This window comes from Ambystoma mexicanum, chromosome 13 (genome assembly GCF_040938575.1).
Source record: "Ambystoma mexicanum isolate Mex_15411 chromosome 13, UKY_AmexF1_1, whole genome shotgun sequence".
NCBI lineage: Eukaryota > Metazoa > Chordata > Amphibia > Caudata > Ambystomatidae > Ambystoma > Ambystoma mexicanum.
Genome location: NC_090938.1, coordinates 387,470,914 through 387,491,648, shown reverse-complemented (window position 1 = coordinate 387,491,648; position 20,735 = coordinate 387,470,914). Strand labels below are relative to the sequence as shown.

Genomic DNA, 20,735 nt, shown 5'->3' with positions numbered 1-20,735 from the left:
CGGTTATGCCTAACTGAAGCAAACCTCCTGAAAATTAAATCATCTTGGGAGGAAAAAACAACTGCTAATCACCTAAGTAAGGCTAACAAGAGACCAAACTACCTCCCGCTTCTTTTGCCCTACCGGAAACCAACAGGAGGCAGACGGACTGTTCAAACGCACCCCATCCATACATATAACAAAGAGCTGGTAGAACAAAGGAAATTATGGCGACAACTAAAAAGAAGGGCAAAGAAATCCAATATGGAACAAGACTGGTTGGCATGTCAATGTGAAGTGAAAAGATATGCTGGTTGGCGGAAGCGAAGAAGAGCATGGCAATACCAACTGGATGCGGAAGAAATGATGAGAAGATTGGTAACCAACAAATCTAGTGACTTTTGGTCACTAATTAAAAACAGCAATCTCGCATCAAACTTAGCTCCAACAAACGCAGTCTCAGAAGTGAAATGGATCGAGTACTTTTCGAGGGAGTTTGAAGAAACTAAGAAATCTGTAGGGGCGTCTGAAAGAACCACCAACCCGGTTTGGGTGACAATATCGAACCCTGAAGATATTGAAGTAAAAACCAGAAATCTGAAAACATCTAGAGCCCTGGGTCCGGACGGCTTAACTAACATCATTCTTAAGCAATTCCCGAAAGAATGGTCAGAAACGATTGGAATTATCTTTGAGGAATGCGAAAGAACTCATCTAATCCCAGAGACTTGGCAGAAAGCTGTCATTGTCCCGATTTACAAGTAGGGCAGTCGGGAAGACCCTGGAAATTACAGGCCAATCACATTGTTGGACACTATAGGTAAGATTTTTTCCTCTCTCATTCTGGACCACCTGAGAACATGGGAAAAAACGGCCAAGTGCAAAGACATCCTACAAACTGGCTTTCAAAAAAATGGCACCACAGCAATTAACATCCTGATAATTAACATCTTTAAAGCAAAAGTAAAGAAGGGGCACCGAAGATCTATCTGGCTTTTGTAGATTTGTCAAGAGCGTTTGACAAAATAGACAGGAATTTGCTATGGAAAAAACTCAAATCCTGGGAGTGTCCCCAACCTGTGCTTGACCCTCTCAGAGCGCTTCACTCACACACAACCGTAAGAGTGAAGCTAAATCACCAGGGAAATCTATCGGACGAGATCCAGGTGAAAAGGGGCGTTAAACAGGGTTGCCCTCTTGCGCCCGCTCTCTTTATCGCATTCCTGGGAGTCTTGCAGTACTCGGAAGAAAAGATCAGGACCTTTTCACCAAAAATAGGAAAATCCATCATCCCTCGTCTCTTATATGCGGACGATGTAATCCTGATCGACCAAACCAAAGTGGGGCTTCAGCGTAAATTAACAAATCTGGCAAAATACATCGAAGAAAATCACCTGGAGATAAACTAACAAAAAAAATAAATTATGACATTTGAGAAAAACCCTAAAAAATCTGCAAACATGGAGTCGTGGCACTTAGACGACATCAAAATTGAAAAAGTCAAAAACATCAGATGCTTGGGGTTTGAATTAGACAACTCTTCAACGGACCAGGCAATGCAAGCAGTACTCTGGGAAAAAGCGAAAAGATTGACAGCGCAAATGAGAACCCTTGATAGGAAGTTCGGCAAATTTTTGCTAAGCCCGGCTATTAACTTCTACAAAATGAAACTTGTGCCGACGCTGACTTTCGGAATGGAGGCCTCACTCTGTATTCCCCAGTTGATATGGGTCAAAATAGAAAGTTTGGTCTGGAAAGCCGTCCTGGGACTCCCAAAATCGACCTCAATGGCGGCTATCTGATGGGAACTAGGACTAGTCTCGCTAGCCTCGACTATTGACTTCAGCGCAATGAGACTATTCAGAAAAATTATTTTGGCTGATTCCCTTCCCATCTATTCATTAATCAAAGAAGAATTGCAAACGGTAACTGCATTGCATTTAAAAAGTGGGCCAAAATCAGAAAAGAAAGGTTGTCAGATATACTGTGCACAGAAACAGATTTAAAAGAAAACCCTGATAAAATCAAACATAAACTCGAAGAAATGGACTGGATTAAAACAATACAGACAGCAGCAGATAAACTTTTACGCCACCTTCCTCCCACGTTTAACAAACCAAAAGTCCCAATGAATTAGGTCAGCAAATTTCCAGAGAAAAGAAAAAGATTCTTGTTTATGAAAGCAAGATTAAATGTACTTCTGACTAAAGAAATCCTTGCAATTCGGTGGAAAATCAGACCTGTCGATTATGCAAAAATACGGAGAGGGTGGAAACCCTCAGACATTTGGTCCTCAATTGTCCCATCACTGAAAAGAACAGAACTATTTACCTTCTGCCGCTGATCACGAACCCATGGATGATCCATGAAGAAGACTTGTGGAATAGACTGATTTCTGGAGAAACCACAAAGTGGACGGTGGCTATGGCTAACCTAATCGAATTGGCTTTCAAACAAATCAACGAGGCCTCACGCACGGATGCCACTTCAACGCAGTGAGTTATGTAGCTCAAACAGACAGGTGTCTTCTGGGCCTCTCTGTTAAACTGCAGACAACCAGTTTGATCTGTAGGAAGCCTTTTTCCGGAGAAACCTGCGATGAAACGCTTGAATTTTCTGAACAGGGAACTGAATGCACCTTTTGATAAAATTACAGGTTTTACCTGAATACAAGTCAAATAAATAAATAAATAAATAAATAAATAAATAAATAAATAAAGCAGATAAAGCCAGAAAACATCTATACACCTTCTACTCCACAGGGGAGGAAGGGTTGGCGCATGTGAATCTAAGCAGAAACAAGCATCAGAAATAGGATTACAGTGAGTAATGTATCCCTTCTGAGGCTTGTGGATCTGCTTAGATCACATGCTATGCATAGATTAGCGAGCAGTGTCTGGAGAAGGTGGTGGGTTGTGAGAAGGTACAGCAGCAAATTGATGTTTTGGCACTGCTTGCCCCATCTGTGAATCTGCTTTAGAAATTGTGTCAATGCAGTAATGCTGAGTAAAAGTGTGTATGGAACTCCATGTAGCTGCTATGCAAATGGCATCAAGCGGACATTTGCAATAAAGGCGAAAGTAGCTCTTGTATCCCTGGTAGAGTGCGCTCTTGGTGTGAAAGGTACAGTTTTGTGTGAAGGTAGTAGCAAAGCTGTATGCATTTCAATATCCATCTGGAGAAAGCGGGTTTTGAAACGTGATCGCCTTCCCTGCCAGGTGCTATGGAGACAAACAGTTAGTTAGGGACACTCATTTCTGTGCCAATCCCCTTTAACCGTAGAGAACCCCAGCTCTTTTGCTGAACTCAGGGCTTTTTAATTTTTACTCCTGAGTGAGTGGGACCTTTTTCTCACTCACTCATATGTTATCCTGATCATGATTTTCTATGTTCCCCACTGTTTTATTGAGTCTGGTAAAATCCATGGGCATCTGCTTTTGAATTGTGACACACATCACCTTTTGTGCAGTGCCACTGAGGAGTCCCTTGGACTTCTCCTAATGTTTAACTACATTTTCTTGGGTGAACTACTGTTCCCAAGAATAGTAAGATTACCCCTATCTTACTTAGCTTTACTTTATGGGTCCAGCACACCACCCTATGTGAAGTGCTGGGGGGTTACCTAGTAATTCCTTTAACCTATTCCTCATGTAACATTTTGTTACACTAAACTACTTGAACGGCTGTTGGCAGTGTTTTTTTTCCTACCTGGTGACATGTATCTGCAGGCTGATTCCTCCGCTGCAGTGCTGCACACAAGGGTGACCATTTTCTCAAAATGTGTCATGAACCATCGGACGCGTCCTTTCTGGACTTCCTGGTCCCTGACCCATAGGGGCTTGCACTCAGCAGTACTCCCAACATGGCTGCTGAACGTGGAACACTGTTTACTAGTTTCTGCGCCGTACGCATTACGTTCTATAAAGCAGACACGCCCCCGCGGCCCTGCACTTCTCAACGCTACCGCTTGCCGTGGCTAGACGTGTGCTGCCGTAGTTTGCTTGACCTTATCCTTTGATTCCTGGTTCCCGGTTCCCCTAAATTCCTCCTCCTTTATTCCCCCTCATTTTGTCCTCTATTGCATCCCGGATCTCCGTGCACTCGTCTTCCGTGTGCACTCTTTGCTGTTTTCCTGGATTTCCTCAGACTTCCCTGGACATCTGAACGCTCCCAGGAGTCGGAAAGGTGAACGCACGCTGGAACCCGAGGACCTGCACACAGGGTTATACAATACCCGAACTGTGCAAAAGAAGACTCCATCGAAGAACTCCAACAAACAACATAGACAGGTGAGAAGGGGGGAAACCTGTGACAAAATGGCTCCAGTCTTCTTTTTTTGCCATTTCTTGTTAGTTAGTTTCTTCTGGGCTACTCTGTTTGCATCAGGTTTGAGTCCTGTGTGTGTTTTGCCTTTGTCGGGCTTCAGACCTTTAGCCCGCCCAGGCTCAGTGTGTCTGGAAATGCAGGAAGTGAGGGTGGGTCCCAAAACCTCCCTGTCCTTTGTCTCTAGGTGTGCCGGAGTGAAACCAGTTCCAATTGGCTAACCCTTGCTGTGTGATTGACAGGGCTATGAATGAATGGGAACTTGCATAAAAAGCAAGGTTATTGGGACAAAGTAGAGTCCACCACTGGAGGACAACATCCAAAGCAGAAGACGAGAGAAGACGCCAGCAGCACCCTCCTGGACCGCAAAGTGCCAGGTGAAGCCCTGCAGCTGTGCTGACCACGTTTTCGAATAGTCAGGGAAGACCCGTAAAGGACAACTTACTCCCTTGGGCTGGTGGGACCAACTAGTCTTGAGTCGAACTATTTTGGCGCAACCCCCGATTTGCTGAGACTTTCCAAGGCAGCAGAACCCCAATACCTAGGGTACCTCGACCACTTGTGAGTGCATTGTCTTCTGAAGTCGGAATCCGTCCAAATCTTCGTGGGCATGCAGAGGACCCGACAGAAGCAAGATATCTGCATCCAGAGTCCCCTCACCAGAGTCCAGGACCAAGGGATCACGGAATTCCTAATCAGAGCTTTTTGTTCTTCTTCGGCGCTAAGAAAAAGGTGCCAAAACCACAAAGAGCTGCTGAATCGACAGAAATCCATTGCTGCCGAGTCCCTTTCTTGGGTGCTGCTGCAGAAGCCTGCCATACATCCTCCATTTCATCACCACGACCAAGGACCTGGAACAAGGGTTTACTCCATTGCATCGTGAAGGCAACCAGCTGGAACAACTTCTTCATTTCAAAGGTACTGTGAGGCTTGGGGTACATTATCCTTTTGCCATTTGGGGTGCTTCCTATCTTTGGGAGTGTGATTCAACCATACAATAAGTTGACCACAACTTACTTGCATTGGTCTTACAGCTTGTGCTTGCCAAAGGGGACTCCTCTTGAGTTGCTGTGATTTCTCGTTTGAACACTGACTATTTAAGAACGTATTTCTAAGAAGAAGAGCATCAGCACTTTGACCATTGACTTTGGCTGTCCTGGCTCCCTAAAAGCCTCCTTCTGAACATATTGGCTTTGGCAATGCTTGTTCCCTTACAGGTTTTAAATGTTGAACACTTTAATGATGGGATAATAGACTGCCTGCATCCCTTTGGGAGAATCCAACTGTTCTCATCAGTCTGTTCCGATCTAACCCTAACCTTTCCTACCTTCCTTAAATAACTCAATACTGCAAAGGTGATACTATATACATGCTATACTGACCTCAAATGACGTCACCTCCGGGTGCTGGAACATGTGTAACATATGAATAAATTACTCACCTGCTTTACTGTTCAGTTTTTTAATTGAATCCTACTTTGGGATTAATGTTACAGCTAATTACTGATTTTTAAAGAATGCTTTAAATATCTTTGTGTATAAATAAATGTATTATATAACTTTCTCTGTGTAAGTGTTTAATTGGATACTTGTGTTTACTTATTTCATTTTACAGCTCACGTTGCCCCTCTTAAGATAAGCCTGGCTGCTCAGTCACACCACCAACTTGTGTAGTATGGGCCTATACTAAAAGGTGGGTTACCCAATACCGAGAGAAGTTTTGTGTAGTCCCACACGAGTTGGACTGCACTAATTCTTACCTAACAGGTGGAGACATGGATGGTAGACCACCCCACATGGAAACATTGAAAACCTGTGTATCCCACTTTCCTGCTTTTGTTACCAACATTATTCACCTTCACACACTTTCTAATCTTTAACTAGGGCACTTTCTGGAGTCTGCTTTGTAGTTCCAGAACTACTATTCAGGAACCTGCCTGCGGTACCATAAATAGATACTGCAGCTATTTTAAGCCTACTTATCTGCCAGGATTGCCCAAGCACACTCTAGACAGACAAACAGACTGACGCACACTTCTCGATCTTTAATGTCTAGTGCTTGTAAAACATCCTTGGAAATCCAATGCGCATTTGTTAACCCAACACAAATCTTCCTGTGTCGCATCACTTTAGAAGATAGCCCACTTAAAGTGAACCAACACATATCCAATACAAAGCATTTCCCTGCTGCCTGACTCCTTCCCCACTTTCCCTCCTTATTACTTTACTCTTTCTCTCATTGCCAGCAAACTAGGGTCAGACTTCCCCAGCTGAGGGTACAATACACCATGAACAAGGAACTGCACTTTGAAATTACTAAGGTGGCGATTCTGAACCATACAAAAGCATAGTAAAATAACATGCACAAGAAAAACAGACAAGCATTTTACTGGGATTTTGTGCCAGAGCTGCTTTTAAGAGAACGGCGACCTCACAATTTGGGTCTCTGTCATAGTGTAAGTTTGCAGTTTATGTCAGTCACCCTTAAAGGGTTTCATTGTTGTCGGTTTGCCTGGATGTTTGTAGTCCAAGTTCTCCATCACCCTGAAAGTAAGAGCGTGAGTGTGTGGGTCACTGAAATGGTCCCTTGATGTACCAGGGTTCTATCCATCAGCTTATTTATGCACAGTAGCCAGTGTTGGGGTTGGGGAGTTGAGGGCAATGTCACTGAAAGAAACAAACCATGAGAAATGAGGGATCGATAGAAGAGACATCTGGATAGACAGACCTGTAGGAATGGGTCGCTGACACCAGACACAGTGTGCTCAGGCGAATAGCCGGACATGACTATGTTCTTTAGGAGCTGGACCAGTAGAGGGACGAGCTGTAGAAAGGAAGAGTAAGGGAGACATTAGACCAACAAGCCCATCTGTGGTTGAGAGTTGCTAAATTCAATTAAAAGGGACACAGAGAAAATATGCCCCATCTCCTAACGGAAAAGGGCCCAGTATGGTAAAACATACACATTAATGAATAGCCACTGAGACTACATCGTTTAGTACTGCAAAGAAAATAAAATGACAGACAGAAAACAAGTAGTTGTGCGCCTTATGGCAGGGCTGGTGAAGTAAAAAGTGTTATAGAGAACAAAAAGAATATTCACTGGCCCATCCTAGAAAATCATATTGTGCTCAAACATTGTGCATAGAATTAAGGCACATCTCAAGGTAGACACCTGCTTACTTGAAGGAATATAATCCATGTGTGCAGTCCTGTTGTTTTGCCTACAGTACTTCATGGACATCGCATTAGGATTGGAACCCCTTTTCACAGTCAATAGAATATCACTTAACTATTGAGCGAGCTACAAACATTTAATAATGAGAGCAGTTTGCATCATCATCCGTTCACAAATTAATTCTACAGGAGGCACAAATTAGATGTTGAGACTAGATTTCTGAGGCTTGTGGATCTGCTTATAATCACCCTCTTTGCATAGGCCGACATCTAGTGATTGGTGCAGAGTATTACACTATCTGTTTTCGAAGTTGAAAAAAAGGGCGTTTCTTTAATACTGTTTCTACTGTTATGTGTACAGTACCCATAATTATTCACGCATCAACATCCTCAGATTGGTTATTTTTTGCCATTGGGTTAGTCGCCATATCAAGAGATAGATAATCTAGCACTCAATCTCGACAATAGTATAAATCGACTACCTCAACACAGAAGAGTTCACAACGAAGGTTATAGGTCAAAGGTTCAAATCAAAAGGTTCAAAATACAATAGGTTCGAATCAAAAGGACCGAAAACAAAAGGTTCGAAAATGTATTTATTTGGGGAGGGGGGGGGTCTGCCCAACCCCCGTTTTTGTTGTAAAAACACTTTTTTACCTATATGGAAACCCAAGAAAAAATATATAATTTAAAAAAATTAGAACCTTTTGTTTTCGATCCTATTGACTCTCACCTTTTGCATTCGACCCTTTAACTGGACACCCACGACGAAGACTTCATGCTGGGCAGAACAACTCCAGTGACCAGCGTCTCGAATTTGGAGGATCATCGATCCATGACTTGTAAAGCCTTAAAGGCCTGGAGTAAAGTGAGAGTGGGGGAAAGACAATACACTATTCTGTTGTAGAATGCCTGATTCTACGTTCAGTTCTATGTTCTTTTGTTGAAGTAAATTATGTGGTAAAATACTATTGGGGAGTTTTCTCAGAAATGTGCGAATACCTTTCTACCTTAGAGATGCCCAGCACGTTTGCTGTACTTTAGCACTTTTCATTTTTATCCTGGAGAGAGTGAGACCTTTTTCCCCACTCTCTGATGTATTTTTATTTGATTTGAACCTTGTGTTTCTTTTGGTTTTGGAGTCTGACAAAATCCATAGGCATCATCATTTTACATTGTGACACACAGCACCCTCAGTGCAGTCCCACAGAGAAATCCTTTGGATTTCAGTTAAGGTTTAAATACCTTCTTTTGGATTAACTGCTGTTTCCAAGAGTAGTTAAGTGAAATTGACTTAGACCCAGCACACACTATCTTAAATAGAGTGCTGGAGGGGTTTAGGTTACCCTTTCTACAATTAATGGCTGGTGGCAGTGGTTTACTTTTTCCTACCATTGTGGGCTTTTACCGCGGGCTGCCGTTGCAGCTGCAGTATAGCACCCATGGGTGCCCATTTTCTCAAAATGGCCACGTCTTTTTTCGCCATTTCTTGTTGGAAAGGTCCTTCTTCAGATTTACTCTGCGCACCAAACTAGGTTTGGTACCTTTGTTCATTTTGTCTTTGGCAGGATTCACTAGTGAAACACCCCTCTGACTCCAGCGTGTCTGGCAGGGCATGAAGCAAGGGAGGTTCCTTGAAACTCCCTGTGCTTAGTCTCCTTGGTTACAGGAATGCGCCCAAAGGTATAGGCCGACTGGTTGTCCTTGGAGGAGAGCCACCATGCTGTGTGAGTGACAGCTAGGCTGCAAATGAATGGGGACAACTTGCAGAAAAGGCGAGGTCTTTTGCAAGGAAGGCAGAGTCGACCACTGGACGAAGGAACCGAAGAAGAAGCTTGCTGTAACCCCCTGAGCCATTGGTTTGCCTGCTGAAGCATTGCTGAAGCTCTGAATTTCTAATCGACTAGAGAAGCCCTGCAAGGACGACTTCTCCCCTTGGGTTGGTGAGACCAATCAGCCCCAAGACAAACGCGACTGGAACGGTGGAATGTGATAATATCGCCGCAAAAATATCGCCATACAAAAATTTCGCCATATTTTTGCAGCGATATTACCCCATGGAACCTGCGGGGGACACCCCCGCAACCCTCATACATTTTAAAAGGGAGCGGCGGACACCCCCGCAATCCCCCCCATCCATTTACCCCATAAATTATCCCCACCAAAAATATCACCTATGGCCGTTCCAGATGACCATACGTACGGCGATATTTTTGTTGGGGAGATTATTACCTGATACCACTGGAACCCCGCTCTATGCTGGCTGTACTTCATTGCTGCTGCAGGAACCGAGTGCCAGGGGACAGGAACACCAGAATCGAGTGCATCGCCTTTAAGCCAGACCAGAGCTCCAACAAGATCCTCCGGACTCCCTCGAAGCAGGACTGACCAAGCCTGTGCCACCTCAACAGAGTGCTGGACGCCAGAAACAAGGAAAGTCCACAAGATGTCCAAGATCCGCGGTGCTGTTATTTGCAACTAGCTGAAACCACGAAGTGCCGCTGATCTGATTTGCGCTCATTGCTGCCGCCGACCTTCAAACCGCAGTGCAGGAGTCCCCAGGCGTCCTCCCTCTTGTCCCCACGACTGAGGCCCAGGAATAACAGGATCTGCAGGAACAGAAGCCAGCTGGAACCATTTCTTCAGACTCAAGGTACTTTGAATTAAGGGGTACTTACCTCTTGTGAGTAGCTTGCGTGCTCTCACTGGAGACTTGCATTTGCTGCCCTTTGCAGAGTTGCTTGCAGCTTTGCCCTTCACAAGCCTCCCAGCTTGTGGCCCAACAGTGATTTCTTTTACAACAACAAAACTCTCTTTAACATTGTGCAAGACTTTGGCTGTCTTGGTTCTCTAGCCTCCAGGACAGCCAGCCACCCAGTTGGAACTGATTTCAGCCAGGCATTGAAGTGGGAGAATGGAAGACCAGGCTCCCGTCCTTCACCTCTCGAGCTTGGCCTAGAGGGTCACGGCCCAGACACCCGCCGCGAGAAGAGTTCGTCCAGTTACCAGACGACCAGGTACCATGGTACAGGAACATACGGATGTGTCCACCTGCCTGCCCAGCAGCCCGCACTGACCGTGCCGACACCTGCGGCTCGGATCAGCTAGACTAAAAACCACACGTCGTTAGAGATGCCATGACGACCTAGACAACGGGAAGCACATCTGTATAAATATACACACTTAACATTCCCACACCAATCTACACGAAGAATATACTCAGTGCTCTGACGTAGGCGACAGGCATATTCACGGACGTGCATCTTTATTATTTTTACATAGGCTTTCAGAGTACAGAAACGCAAGACGCATCATGAACTCATCTATAACGCTTGCTCATGCTTCCCTTGAAACCCGTTACCACCGTGAGAGGTATAATGGAAACACGATATTGGTCATGGAAATATATGCCACTATAATCTAAAGCACCCATGCACGAAATGGATCACTTATGCACCAGGCCCAAGTAGGCCTCAAGCAAGAGTTCCGTGGACATTAACAAAGCAAAAGTCAGGTTGCTGATCCTGCAGAATGAGCCTGGTGGAGCACCCAGCCAAGGTCGCAATGTTGCAAACCCACATCCAAGAACAAATCATCAAAGGCACGATGTTGCAACCTTGCACTCCGCGTACCAACGTTAGAATCATATCTACAAATTAAACCAGACACACAGTGGAAAAACAATATTAATTGTGCAGAATTCTGCCTCAAATACGGTCCCGCCTCACGTGACCAAGCCGAACCTGACGAGATGCCAAAACCCAGGAGAGACAGGGCGTCTGGGTCCCGCACTACGAGACACAGGCTGGGACACTTGAAAGGCTCCATGGACACCTGCTACAGTGGGAACGGTCAGCTCCCACCTATGAATAAATCCTCACATTGTCTGCATGAACCCATATTGAAACATTGTTGCAAACACGGGTACACCGAGAGCTGGGAACAACGGTGGTCCCAGGCTGGGGAGCTCACGGATGCACCAATCAGAACATGGGGCTCTTATCTCACACGTCATTAACATTAGCCAATCCTCAGGGGTCTTCATGTAACAATTCTTATGTATCTAATTGAAGGGACAACCCAGATATACCACCTGACTACACCTTGACCACTAATATCATTCTCTATATGTGTACTATACTAACCCTACCACTCGAGCAACCAATTATGAGTGGCGGTAGGTTTTTGTTAACTTTTTGAAGTGACGCAAGTAGCGCGTCATATTACAGTAAAAAGGGCCTGCGAGCCCCACGATTGTGTGTGTGTCAGGACGAACGCGTACGCTCCTTGACCCATCCCTGCCGTTTGCATAATAAACAGCAGAAGTTGCCTTGCTCCTTGTGTGTGCCTCATACTCTGTCTCGATCCGAGATATACACGGGAGGAGTTGGGGCCTCCCTGCCCGGAGGTCTGCGGCGGCCCGGCCGACCCCGGCAGAATTTCCCCCCGACAAGTTGGAGGCACTGCTGAGATCTGTTTAAGATCGACTTTTATTTTTAATTTTTCCAGGCACTCCCGTTGCGAGGAGGCCCGGCGGCGCGGCCCCCTCTGCCGTTGCCCCCTTCTGAGGACTACAGGACCATCGCGGAGCTGCGAGAGGACCGGACAGCGCAATCCGGATATTGGCCCTCGGGAGCCGGTTGAGAAGTATCCCGCCCGCGGTCGGCGAGTGTCCAGACGTGGTCCAGACGAGGGGAGGTGGCGAGCCGCTTGGAGGGGTGCACGCAGTCGAGCGGCCCTGCATCGAGAGAACTTGGTGAGCATGACACGCACAACAAGCAATGCGAAATTGTGAGGGAGGGGGAGGAAGTAAATAAGGGAGGAGGGAGGAATTGTAAAGTGGCGGGGGTTTAGTTGAGTGTTGCTAATGGAATGAATGGTAGCGAAACGAGTGCGAAAGCAGGCGGCTAACGTTACGCGAAAAAGGGGGGGGGGCACGAAAACATCACGTGAAGCCGCTCGTAACAGTGAGCTAACGTTACGCGAAAAAGGGGGGCGGGGCACGAAAACATCACGTGAAGCCGCTCGTAACAGTGAGCTAACGTTACGCGAAAAAGGGGGGCGGGGCACGAAAACATCACGTGAAGCCGCTCGTAACAGTGAGCTAACGTTACGCGAAAGAGGAGGGCGGGGCACGAAAACATCACGTGCAGCAGCTCGTAAGACACTGATTGGCCTAAATCGCGACTACGTGTGAGGATGGGTGTGTGGTTTCCTACGATTTGATATTTATTATTGAATGAGTAGATGAGGTTCCCTATTGTTCGAGCAAGAAACTCGATAGGTAGATGACGTTTCCCTGTGGGCGGTGGCTAGTTACGTAGTTGCCCAAAACGGAAGATAATTGGCTGGTTAAGCCCTCCTGTTGAGGGGCGTATCACACGCGAGGCGACGCAGCGTGCGCAGTCCGGTTATAGTATTGATGAGATTACCTTGTTCCAGGAGAGACAGGAAGACAGCTGTAGGGTTAGCGGGGTAGATTACAAGTGTATTTTGAATTTAAAGAACATAACACGAATATACCAGTAGCTCGAAGAAATCGGTGACGTCACCAGTAGGGATTTAATAGGATATCGTGAGCACAAGGAACCTTGGGTTCGAGAGTGGTGGGGAGGAGAAGTATGATAAAGGAACTGATACGGAGATAAACTATAAACCAGTGGATCGAAAGAAAAAGGGGAAAGGGGCGTGGCTGCGCACGGAGAACGCCGGCCACGGCAAGTGTAAAAGGGGGAGGAGAACGGAGAAACAGGACAACTGTATAAGATCGTCGTAAGGGGTACGCAGCCGCAGGGGGCTGCGTGCGCTTCGGCCACAGGGGGCCGTAGGGGAAGGAATATAATATAACATCACATTTATTACTATTGCATAATTTGTCAAAGGATTGTCGTAAGTCCCCACACTTACGGGGCGAGGTAAGCAATACAAGGTTGTATATTGTAAATTGGTAGTAAGGGGAAGGGTAACAAGGGGAGTAAAACCATGTCATCCGGGAGAGGGTCATCAGGGAGAGGGTCGGGAGGGTGGGGGAACACCCTCACTACCCCACTACAGCACATATGCACCACACTGCCACCACACAGGGAGAAGTTAATTAAGTACAGCATAGAGTGGACCCAGGGGACAGACAACAAAATGTTAACACCATGGCCGCCTAATGGTAGTTTCGATCCATATGCCCAACACTCACTACTGAACCATCTGCACAATACATACAAGGGGAAGAAGTTGGCAAACCACGTGGAGGTGTTTAACTTATGGAGGATGTTCCAGGGGTCTCGACCAGGACCAAATGGAATGTTCACTATGGGGGAAACACCGGAAGAAAAGGAGATTAAGAAAGAAGGAACGGGTGGGGAAAAGGAGTGCGAAAGCACAAAGAATACGGGGAACGAAAGACGGGGAGGAGAAAAGATTGATAAATTAGACGACATAAAAAAGGAACCGAGCAATGAGATACCAATAACACCGGGAGTGAAAACAGAGGGAGGAGGGTTGTACCCTTTAAGAGAATTAGGAGAAATAGAAGGACGGTTAAGGGCGGCTGAAGGATACTCAAACCCGGCATACAGCCCTCCACCATATGTAGCTCATGGGAAGATACCAATGGGGGAAGGGAGGATTAGAGAAGAGCAGACTGTAGAGATAGGAGAGGATGAGTGGGTAGCTGCACAGATATTGTTGAAATTACGAGGCTCACTAACTGGAGAAGAAAGGGAGGCGGTGAGGAGAACAAACGAGGATAGTGCCAGAGAGAGTGAAATGAGGGGAGAGGAGCTACTAAGGCAGAAGGAAGAGATTTTGGAGGAAAGATTAGAAAAACTAAGGGAAGAGCAGAATGAACTGATCAAACAACTTGAGAGGGAGGAAAGAGAGAGAGTGAGGAAAAGGAAAGAAGGTAAGGACGAATTGGAAAGATTAAGGGAACGGAGCGAGGAACAAAAGAGAGAAGCTGAAAGGGTAAAAGCAGCAGCAGATAGGGTATCAAGAGTAGTGCTGAGAGAGAAGAAGAAGGAAGAAGAAGAAAAGGAAAAAGAAATGGAAATATGGAGGAAGAGGATAATATCTGAGACAGCTAAAAAATATGAAGAGGGGAAGGTAATAGAGAGTATAGTAGAAAGAGAAAGGGTGAAATGGGAAAGGAAGAGGGAGGATGAAAGGATATTGGAACAGATGAGCAACGAAGTAATGGAGGAATTAAAAAGGAAAAGAGAGGAAAATAGTAGGGAATTGGAGGAAAGAAGTGAAGAAGGAAGAGAAGGGAGGGGTAAAGAGAGTGAAAGATGGGGAGATGTATATAAAAGTAGGGAGGTAGCAACGACATCAGCACTAGGGGGGACAGTTGGTAAAAACGAAAGGGGAGAAAGTGACCTAATAGATTTAAAAACAGTAACAATAAAAGGAAAAAAGGCAGAGTGGGGGGTGGAATTTATAAATGATTTTTGCAGTGAGGAGGAAGAAGGAGTGGAGAAGGGTGGAAGAAGGAGTGAAAGGGAAAGCTTAGATAAACTGTACCTCACTAGAACAAACATAGATTCGCCCTGGATAAGTAGAAGAGGGGAGGAGCTGGAGAGAAGTAAGGAGGAAACGAAAAGAATAGAGGAAACACAAACCAATGAAACCACGCCACCAACATCTCCATCACGCCGCCCTCCCACGTCACTACCTACGTGTTCAACCACCGCACGCTCTCTGCACAGAATAAAGCTCGCGCCCTTCATGAACGAACTTACACCGTATGCATGTCGGCTTAGGGACCTCCCTAGTCGCAGGCAAGACAGACAAATAAACATACCCTTATTGAACACAGGAAATGACGAAAGAAGGGGAAAGGAAGAAGAGGGAGGTAGGGGCAGAGGTAGTAAGGAAGAATTTGAAGTAGTAAAAGAAATGGGGGAAGAGGAGGGGTGTGAAGACTCAATATCATGGAGCGTAAAGGGTGACACAAGACAGAATTTAATGCCACTGCTGGAGAGAGGAGGGGTTAGACCACAATATGTACCTTGGAAACATACGGATAAGGAAAATATAAAATGTAGGCTCCCATCACTAAGTGGAGGTGCGGGTAAGTGGATATATGAAATGGAAAAACACACCGCAGGACAGAAACTAGCAGTAGGAGATGTGAAGGGCCTGTTAATATCAATATTAGGGGATAGAGCGGATGACCTTTGGAAAAGAGCGGGATTCCATGGGGTAACAATAACAAACACATCGCATGATGGGGCACCATTTGCAAACTGCAGACATGCGCTATGGCAGGCACTGAGAGTGCAGTACCCAGACACCTCAGACATAGGAGCCATTACTTCCCGTAAGATGGGTGAAAATGAGGATCCTGTTGATTATATCCAGGACATTCAAGAGAAGTGGCGCATGGAGACTAGAGAACAATGGGACAAGACACCAGCCATATTTTATCATATACTAGTACAAGGACTCCCAGAAGGAGTTCAGAAACAGCTAAAGAAAGTAGTAGGAATGGAAGCAAAACCATGGCCAGAAATACAACTGACTATAGTACATCACTGCAGGACATGGCAAGGAAAGATGAAACAAAAGGAGGAGGACAGGAAAACAGAAGAGGCCAAATTAGTACAGAAAAAACTTACTAAATACACAATGGAAGGGGCACTAATAACTACGCCCACACCAATGACCCAAAGCCCAACGCAAGTAGTGGCTGCACAAGATCCAGCTCAAATAGCGCCCCCACAAGGTGTAATACAGCAAGTGCCGCCTCTGCAATTACACACACCGAACATGGGAGGAGGGTACCCAATGCAAGGAACTGGGTATTATAGTTATAACAGAGGGAGAGGAGGGTTTATGAGAGGGAGAGGATATGGATATAATACCCAACAACAAGCTGGGGGACTAAGGAATAACTACTCCACAGGGCAACCCGTATACCAAGACAACGCAGGGAGCTTCCCATGGCAAAACAGGGAACCACCCGTGTGTTGGAGCTGCGGAATATTAGGACACATGTCACGTACATGTAGGGTCAGGCCAGGAACACCAGCATGGAATGAGCAAGCACAACCTAGGACATCACAAGAACAGCAGGGCATACAACAGCAGCAGATGTCACAACAAGGGAGTGGCCAACCACACCAACCACAACAACAAATAACACAGTATCTGCCACCGCCACAACAACAAGTAGCGTTAATACAACCACCACCACAAAATGAACGAACACAATTGGGTGGGGTGACGGTGTTGGGACACAACCCTTACACAGGGAATGGCCAATCATTGTACCCCCAATAGGCCAGCCCACAGACGGCCTTGGTGTGTCCCATCCTGTCAGTAACACCTAATAGTGCGGAGGAGCCACGCATAGAGGTAACGATAGGTGACAAAAAATTATCATTTCTTGTTGACACCGGGGCGACCCGGTCTTGCATAAGGGAAGGTAAATTTAAGATGTCAGGCGAAGCCATGAACACCCAAGGATTTTCTGGGGCTAAAGGGTTGGTTCCATTTACTGATAACGTTCCGTTATCTATTGGAGATTATGATCTGTCAGTTCCACTTTTGTATTATAGTGCCTCGCCAGTAAATATACTGGGGAGGGACATAATGAACAGGTTGAACATGACGATCTCGTTTACAGAGGATGGCATAATTTGCTCTACTCCAGGGATTAACATGCTCGCAGCACGACAGATTTTGCAAGCATACTGTGGACAGACAGCGATTAGGGCGGAGCCAGTAGATGGTGAGATATTTCAATATGGCACTGACATGGCATTTGCATGGATGCCAGGGATAGAAGGGAAAATATGGAGGAGACCAGCAGCCTATCTATTCCGACCAGAAACACCAGGTAATGAACTAGAAGGGAAGGTGTTTGCAGTGGACATTGAGAGCATTATTGCAACAGCTGATTATGTTGCTGTGCACGCCCAAGATAACGAAGGGAGAGCTTGGAGGGCGGTGATAGCACTAGCAGAAGGGTGTAGGCTGACCCAAGTGTCAGATGAAGAGCTGTTCTCAGAAGAAAAGGAAGAAAATGAAATGGTGTTCATGATGAGCGTAGAAATATGGCTAAGAGTGGCTCACAAACAAGTAGCACAGAAAATTGCAATGGCACTTGAGGCACCCGCAGGCACCCCAGTCCCATTTTTTAAGGAGGATATGTCAAAGGTGCCCAAATCATTATGGACTATTAGCCCTTATGACGTAGGATGCATAAAAAGCATAGGGGGTGTAAGGATAAAGTTGAAAAAGGGTGCAATATTACCAAGAGTGAAACAGTACCCATTGTCAAAAGAGGCAGATGAGGGCATATATGAAACCATAACGGCCCTTATAAACAATGGCATATTGGTCCCCTCAGAATCACCATGTAACACAGCTGTGTACCCGGTGCGCAAGGCTAAAGGGGGGTCTTGGCGCTTCATACAGGACCTCAGACCCTTGAACAACATAGTAGAAGCAGAATATCCAGTAACAGCAAACCCGGCAACAATATTGTGTGGCATTCCAGCAGAAGCATCACGTTTTACAGTGATTGACCTTAAAAATGCTTTTTTCTCAATACCATTACACCCAGACTCACAAGATTTGACAAGCTTTACTTACCGAAATACAAAGTGGAAACATACCAGATTACCACAGGGGTATTGTGAATCACCCTCAATTTTCAATAGAGTAATACAGATGGATTTGGGTAACGTTGAGGTGGAAAGCACAGTGTTACAGTATGTGGATGACATAATAATTTGTAGTACAAACGAAAGCAAATGTAGACAGGACTCCTTAAAAATGTTGACAATATTGGCTGAGAAGGGGTATAAGGTAGACATGGAAAAGATACAATACTGTCAGGAACAGGTACTTTACATTGGCCAACTGATATCCCAACATGGAAGAAGGATTGCACCACAAAGAGCACAGGCCATCTCAAGCACTCCCGTGCCACAGACTGTGAGAGAACTACAGCAATTTTTGGGGCTGTGCAACTACTGTAGAGCATGGGTATTTGATTACAGCTCATACATAGGACCCCTGCTTGAGGGTTTGAAGGAAGCAAATAAAGGGGAGAAAAAGTTGGGATGGACTATGGAAATGAGGGAGGCATTTGACGAATTAAAAGACGCAATATCAACTGCTCCAGTACTGGCATCCCCAGACTATGAGCGGCGCTTCTTTATTTTCTCACATTGCGACTCAGCAGTGATGAAAGCAGTATTGGCCCAAAAAACTAGCATGGGCTATAAACCAGTAGCATTTTACAGCGGTCACTTAGACCCTATAATGTTAGGCCAATTCTCTTGTGAACAAGGTCTCGCTGCAGCTGCTTTTGCAGTAGAAAAAGCATCAGCAATAACTATGGGGTGTCCAACTACACTATTTGTGGAACATGCACTATTTGCGATATTGAATAAACCTAAGTCCACACTAACAACACAGAGGGCATCAGGTTATGAGATTATTTTGTCTAAAGCTGAACTAGCAATTGTTAGATGTAGCACGGTTAACCCCGCAAGGTTCCTAGCAGAGGTAATTGAAGAAGGAGATTACGCCCACGACTGCACCCAAGTAACTGAACTATACTCATGTACTAGGAAAGTTGAAGAAAACGCACTAGAGGGAGGTGAGCTTTTGTTTATTGATGGGTCATCAACTATTGATCAAGGAGATGGGATTAGAAGGACTGGGGCAGCTGTAGTAAAAATGATGGAGGTGCCGGTGTGTGTGGCTATGAAGTGTGTACAATTACCACAGCATTACTCTGCTCAAGCGGCGGAACTCGTTGCACTCATATTGGCATTAAAGGAAAGTTTTAATAAAAGAGTGACCATATATTCCGACAGTGCATATGTTACATCCACTGTCCACTCAGGGCTATCAAAATGGAGAAGAAGAGGGTTTAGGAGAGCTGATGGCACTCCAGTACAACATGCCCTCTTGTTGGCTGAACTAATTGAAGTAATAAACGATCCCCAAGAACTAGCCCTAGTAAAATGCACCGCACACACCAATGGAGAAGACTATGTATCAAAAGGAAATGCAGCAGCAGACGCACATGCGAAATATGCTGCATATTTTGGTGAGATATGGAACCCCACCGACTCACAGAGAGGGAGAGGGAGGGGAATAGCGAGGGAGATGTTAATAAGAGAAGGGTACACCCATCTCCCAGCCACACAGATTATGGAGCTACAAGCGGCTGCACCAATGGCCGAAAAAGAAGTATGGGTGAAAAGAGGATGCACAATGTCACCAACTGACGCACTATGGCGCCAGGGTGGCACTGGGAAAGTTGTAATACCGTTGGCACTGTTAAATACCGCCCTGAGCCAATTACATCACCCTGCCCATACAGGCAAGGAAATAATTGCAGCACGAATTAGAGAAGATTGGTTTTGTCCCGAGTTAACCTCTCATGTGTCAAATTTTATCAGCAATTGCCTCACATGTCAACAGTTTACGGCCGGCCATACTTTAAAAGTGATAAGAGGTACAATACCCCGGCCAGAAGGGCCTTTTCGGCACCTTCACATTGACTATGTTGATATGATCAACATCTGTCAAGGCAATAGGTATATGATTGTAGTAGTATGCCCATTTTCTAGGTGGATTGAAGCAGGGCCCTGTTCACACCCTGATGCGTTTAGAGCAGCCAAATTCATAGTAAGGGAGGTCTTCCCCAGATGGGGAGTGTGCGAGGTGTTAAGATCAGACAATGGGCCCCATTTCGCAAACGAAATGTTCCAGCATATCACATCCCTGCTGAACATTAAACACAAATTTGCATGTGCATACCACCCACAGGCTAATGGTGTATGTGAACGCCTAAATGGCTTATTGAAGGAGGCAATTGCTAAAATACAACAAACAACAAAGAAAAGTTGGTTGTATTGCCTCCCGTTAGCATTGTTTGAACTTAGAAACAGGCCAGGGTCCGACCACCACCTCACCCCACACGAAGTGGTTACTGGACGCCAAATGCGCCTTCCCCTAACACCAACGTCAAGGGCATTCACCGACCACGAAAGTTCAGCGAATGTGTTAGGTGATGAAATGTATCAATATGTGTCTTCTTTGATTACTAGTGTCGTGTTTGTGTCTCAACAGCTCGAGCGCATACGGGGCGGGTCCACCAGCAATCAAGAAAAAGACGAAAGTACGGAATTGGGAAAGGAGAACTCCTGCAAACTTGCCAAAGGTGACCACGTACTACTTCGCAATTTCAATAGAAGGTGGCATGAGAAGAGGTTCACTGGCCCCCATCTGGTAGAG

General features: G+C 45.6%; 1 protein-coding gene across 3 annotated transcripts in view; it reads right to left on the bottom strand.

Moving 5' to 3' along the window:
- Positions 1-20,735, bottom strand: part of AP1G2 (adaptor related protein complex 1 subunit gamma 2) — a 742,171-nt gene that overhangs the window by 416,897 nt on the left and 304,539 nt on the right. For all 3 annotated transcript variants that reach the window (XM_069633944.1, XM_069633946.1, XM_069633945.1), the window contains one exon: positions 7,030-7,125. In XM_069633944.1, coding sequence (XP_069490045.1) covers positions 7,030-7,125 — 96 coding nt within the window. The remainder of the gene's footprint in view (positions 1-7,029; positions 7,126-20,735) is intronic.